At 35.2% G+C, this 6,000-nt stretch overlaps 1 protein-coding gene across 1 annotated transcript in view; it reads right to left on the bottom strand.

The window, feature by feature from the left end:
- The window catches only part of GDPD1 (glycerophosphodiester phosphodiesterase domain containing 1), a gene marked incomplete at its 3' end in the record, with an annotated part of 43,533 nt that overhangs the window by 17,050 nt on the left and 20,483 nt on the right, over window positions 1–6,000 (bottom strand). Inside the window, exon 3 of the mRNA XM_079906124.1 lies at window positions 1,428–1,563. Within this exon, the coding sequence (XP_079762250.1) occupies window positions 1,428–1,563 (136 nt within the window). The remainder of the gene's footprint in view (window positions 1–1,427; window positions 1,564–6,000) is intronic.

Genomic DNA, 6,000 nt, shown 5'->3' with positions numbered 1-6,000 from the left:
AAATTTAATCTAGCAAATTAGGAAATTCTTGGTATAATTATAATGCCCCTAAATGGTAAGGGTGTGGCAAACTTGGAATTCTTTTAATATCAGATATAAAAAATCTTTTAAACACTTTAAAAGAGCAAGCTGGCAATAGCAACTTTCAATATATATCAAGAAACTATAATGTTCCTAATCTTTTACCCAATAATTTCCTTGCTGAGAGTTAATATAGGGAAATAATTTTAAACATAGAGAAAACTTTATTTTTACACGTATAGATGTTCAGTGCAGTGTTATTTATAATGGTGAAAACTGAGAACTAATTCAAATGCCCAACAAAATAGGAATGGTTAAAGACAACTATATATCCACTCAATGGAATAACTTCAGTCATCTGAAATGTTTTTGAAAAATAAGCATAGAATCTGAAAAGGCTAAATACTGTGTGATTCCAACTATATGACATTTTGGAAAAAGCAAAACTATGGAGACAGTAAAAAGATTAGTGATTGTCAGGGGTTGGGGGCAGGAAGGATGAATAGGCAGAGTACAGAGGATTTTTAGGGCAGTGAAACTATGTTGTATGACATTATATTAGTGGATTCATGTCATTTTCATGAATGTCATGTCAAAACCCATAGAATGTACAACACCAAAAATAAATCCTAATGTAAGCTATGAATTTTGGGTGATGATGCTGTATCAGTGTACATTCACCAATTGTAACAAATGTACCACTCTGGTGCAGGATGTTGATAGTGGGGGGAGGCTGTACCTATGTGAGGTCAGAAAGTATGTGGGAAATCTCTATATTTTCTGATCAATTTTGTTGTGAATCTATAACTGTTCTAAAAAATAAAAGTCTGTTAAAAAAAGAAAAAATGTATATCATGCCATGATGTTAGAGTGTTTAAAAATACAATATAAATAATATACAATGAGAACATAACTATGTAGAAAACGTTCAGGGTATACATACAGATAGTATCCTGTTAACATACTTTTTTTTAAGGTAGTAGAATTAGGCATTATTTTTCCCTCCATTTATTAGTATTTACTATAATGAGCATGTAACTACTAAAATCAGGTTTTTAAAGGGTTCTTTCCTATACCTGAAGACTAAAACTAATTCATATATTTAATCTGAATCAAATAAATTGTAGAATATGTCAAATAAGTTGAACTCCAGTAGCTTTACATTTGAGGACTTTGGTAATTTTGTTGAAATAGTTATCAAAATAAGTCTCCACAGATGTACGCAATAAATACAAATCCTCACTGTAAGTCAGAATAGTTTTTTAACTTTCCTTTGACATTCATTATTTAAACACTATCTTTTTTTATTATTACTTATTGATGTGCTATCTGGCACTCACTGTTTATAAAAATCCTACAGGCCCTAATATCTACTAGTTATTAGTTTATCATGCATTTTCACTTACACAGTACTTGAGATCAGAGATGTTTACATTGACTCCAGTTGATCTCTTTAGGTTCTCATCATGTGACACTACAACTTCTTCATCTTTTGTGATATGGCAGTCCAATTCCAACATATCAGTTCCAACTGTAACTGCACTGAAGAAATACAAAGAAGAATAATGACATTCTGAAACATTTAGGTTACATACATTAGATGAAAAAGTTCAGAGTTACAAATCAAAATAGTAGAAAATCCCATAATACTAAAATTTCTCCTCAAGACTATTATCTATTATGAATAATTGATATAAAAATATTCTAACTGAACTTAGAATAAGAGACTCATGTTGCCTCCTTTCCATAACTAGCAATCCTTAATTCTGGCAACCCAGTATAAAGGAAAGAACACTGGACCAGAAGTTGAGATTTGGGCACCAGTTCCTGCTTTGCTATGAACTTGCTGGGTAACTTTGGGTGAGTAACTGCTCCTCTCTGAGCCCACATTTCCACATCTGTAAAATGAAAGCATAAAGAACAAGAAAAGGATGCCCACTTTTGCCACTTAAATTCTGCATAGGATTATAAGTTCTAGAAGGGCAAATGAATAAGAAAAAAAAAAGCATCCAAGTTGGAAAAGAAGAAGTAAAATTATCTCTATTTGCAGATGACATAATCTTACATGTAGAAATAAAGGTTCCATATACACCACTGTCAGAACTAATAAACAAACTCAGTAAAGTTCTGGAATACAAAACAAACATACAAAAATCAGTTTTATTTCTATACAATAATAATGAAAATCTAAAAAGGAAATCATGAAGTAATTCCATTTACAATTGCATCAAAAAGAATACAAACTTAGGAATTAACTAAAGAGGTGAAAGACTTGTACAATGAAAACTACAAAACATTGTTGAAAGAAATTAAAGATATAAATAAATGGAAAGACACCCCATGTTCATGCATTGGAACACTTAGTATTGTTAATATGTAAATACTACATTGATGTACAGGTTTAATGCAACTTGTATCAAAATCCCAATGATGTTTTTTACAGAAATAGAAAATCCATCCTAAAATTCATATGGAATCTCAAGGAACCTTGAATAGCTGAAATAATCCTGAAAAAGAGTAAGAAAGTTGGAAGACTCACACTTCCTAATTTCAAACTTACTACAAAGCTACAGTAATCAAAACAATGTGGTACTGGCCTAAAGACAACATATAGACCAATAGAAGAGAGAGTCCAGAAGTAAACCTTCACACATATGGCCAAATGATTTTTGACAAGGATGCAAAGACCATTCACTAGAGAAAGGGCAGTCCTTTCAACAAATGGTATTGGGAAAACTGGATATTCACATGTGAAAGAATGAATTTGAATTCTTACCTAAAACTATATCCAAAAATAAACTCAAAATGGATCAAAGATCTAACTGTAAGAACTCAAATGAAAAAATCTCAGAAGAAAACATACAGAAAAAGCTTCATGACATTGGATTTGGCAATGATTTCTTGGATATGACAGCAAAAGCACAGACTAAAAAGGCAACCCATAGAATGGGAAAATGTATTTGCAAATCACCTATCTGATAAAGAATTAACATCCACAATACATAAAGAATTCCTAAAATGCAATGACAACAAGACAATCAGACTAAAAAATGAATAGACATTTTGCAAAGAAGATGTGCAGCACACATGAAAAGATGCTCAACATCATTAATCATTAGAGAAATGTAATCAAAACCACAACGAGGGGCTTCCCTTGTGGCGCAGTGGTTGACAGTCCGCCTGCTGATGCACGGGTTCGTGCTCCGGTCCAGGAGGATCCCACATGCCGCGGAGCGGCTAGGCCTGTGAGCCATGGCCACTGAGCCTGCGCGTCCGGAGCCTGTGCTCCACGGTGGGAGAGGCCACAGCAGTGAGAGGCCCACGTACCACAAAAAAAAAAAAAAAAAAAAACCCACAATGAGATACTTCACTCTCATTCAAATGGCTATTAGAAAAAAGAAAGAAAGAAAAGAGGGAAGGGAGGAAAAGAAAAACAAAAAAACAAGTATTGGGATTTCCCTGGTGTTCCAGTGGTTAAAAATCCGCCTTCCAATGCAGGGGACGTGGGTTCGATCCCTGGTCGGGGAACTAAGATCCCACATGCTTCAGGGGATCTAAGCCCACGTACTGCAACTACTGAGCCCACGAGCTCTGGAGCCCACGCACCACAACTACTGAGCCCATGCGCCACAACTACAGAGAAGCCCACGTGCCACAAGGAAGAGACCATGCACCGCAACGAAAGATCCCATCTGCCACAACTAGGACCCAATGCAGCCAAAAATAAATAAATAAATAAATATTAAAAAAACAAAAACAAGTATTGGCCAAGATGTGAGGAAACTGGAACCCTTATACATTGTTGGTGGGAACGTAAAATGGTGCCGCCACTATGGAAACCAGTATGGCAGTTCCTAAAAAAACTGAACATAGGTTTACCATATGATACAGTAATTTCACTCTGGTTATATATAGAAAAGAATTGAAAGCAGGAACTTGAAGAGATATTGTTATACCCATGTTCATAGAAGCGTTATTCATAATAGCCGAAAGTAGAAACAACCCAATGTCCATCAACTGATGAATGGATAAACAAAATGTGGCAGATACATACAATGAAATAGTATTCAGTCTTTAAAAAGAAAGGAAATTCTGATATATACGACAATATGGATGACCTTGTAGACATTATGGTAGGTGAAAACAAAAACAAAAGTACCAATATTTATGATTCTACTTATACAAGGTACCTAGAACAGTTTAATTAACAGAGACAAAGTATAATGGTGGTTACCAGGGCTGTGGGACAGGGAGCTTGGGTAGTTAGTATTTAATGGGTACAGAGGTTTAGTATGAGATGACTAAAAAGTTCTGGAGATGAAAGGTACAAACTTCTAGTTATAAGATAAATAAGTGCTAAGGATGTAATGTACAACATGATGACTATAGCTAACTGTTGTTATGATACATAGGAAAATTGTTAAGAGAATAAATCCTAAGAGTTCTTTTCACAGGAGGATTTTTTTCCTTTATTCTTTTTTATTGTATCCTTATGAGGGGATGGATGTTAGCTGAACCTACTGTGGTAGTCATTTCACAATATATGTAAATTAAACCATCATGCTGTATGCCTTACTCTTATACAGTGATGTATGTATTTATTATTCCTCAATAAAACTGAAAAAAATAAAAGGTGAAAAAAAAAGTTGTAGAGATGTATAGTAGTGATGGCTGCATAACAATATGATATACATAATGCCACTGTACTGCACACTTACAAATGGTTAAAATGGCAAATTTTATGTTATGCAAACTTTACCATGATAAAACTAAAATTTTAAATTTAACAATTTAAAAATTGTTTAAAAAAAAGAAAAACATTGAAAAGATAATCTCTAAGGTTCCTTTCACCACTAAGATCTTTCGACTTTTAGAGAGGGTATACCACAGTGGTTAAGAGCACAAACACTGAAAAAAAAAGGTAAATATGTGAGGTGAGGGATGTGTATTCACAATGTATACACACATTATCATTTTCACATTGTACACTTTAAATATATTATAATGTTGTCAATTATACCTCAATAAAGCTGAAAAAAAAAGCAGCACAGACATTGGAGCCTGCATTCAAATCCTGGCTCTGCCACTTACTTGGGCAAGTTCTTTACGCTTGTTTTCTTATTTGCAAAACAGTGATGATAATATTACTTCTCTTCACCTCCTCCCCACCTTGCACCTATACTCCAAGCAGCCCCATGCTCTCTAAATACTTCCTCTGTCTGAAATGTCTTTCACAGAAAAACAATATAATTGTTTTCTCACTTCACAAATGAGAATTTCCAAATGTTGAATAAACGTATGAACAGAAATTCAACATCAAAATTCAACAGGGAGGAAGGACTTCCTTGGTGGTGCAGTGGTTAAGAATCCACCTGCCAATGCAGTGGGCATGGGTTCGAGCCCCGGTCCAGGAAGATCCCGTATGCCTCGGAGCAACTAAGCCCGTGTGCCACAACTACTGAGCCTGTGCTCTAGAGCCTATGAGCCACAACTACTGAAGCCCGGACGCTCTAGAGCCCGTGCTCCGCAACAAGAGAAGCCACCACAATGAGAAGCCCACACACCGCAACGAAGAGTAGCCCCCACTCATCCTAACTAGAGAAAGCCTGCGCGCAGCAACGAAGACACAACGCAGCCAAAAAAAAAAAAAAAAATTCAACAGGGAAATGGATGTTAAAACTACGAGACAGCACTATACACCATCAGAATGCCTAAAATTAAAAGGACTGACAGTAAGTTAGCAAGACAGTGGAGCAAATGGAACTCTCATATATTGCTGGTGGAGTGTAAGTTGGTACAATCCTTTGAAAAGTATAAATATCCACCTACCCTATGACATAGCAATTCAACTTCTGCTAAGTATATACCTGAGAGAGATGAATGCATTTGACCATTAAAAAACATGTACGAGATTATTTCACACATCATGGATGAATCTTACAGATATAAATTGAAAGAAAGAAAAGCCAGAGACAAAAG

Source organism: Stenella coeruleoalba (genome assembly GCF_951394435.1).
Source record: "Stenella coeruleoalba genome assembly, chromosome: 19".
NCBI classification, from domain to species: Eukaryota; Metazoa; Chordata; class Mammalia; order Artiodactyla; family Delphinidae; genus Stenella; species Stenella coeruleoalba.
Note: the sequence above shows the minus strand (reverse complement) of the source record. Positions and strands in the feature narration are given on the sequence as shown.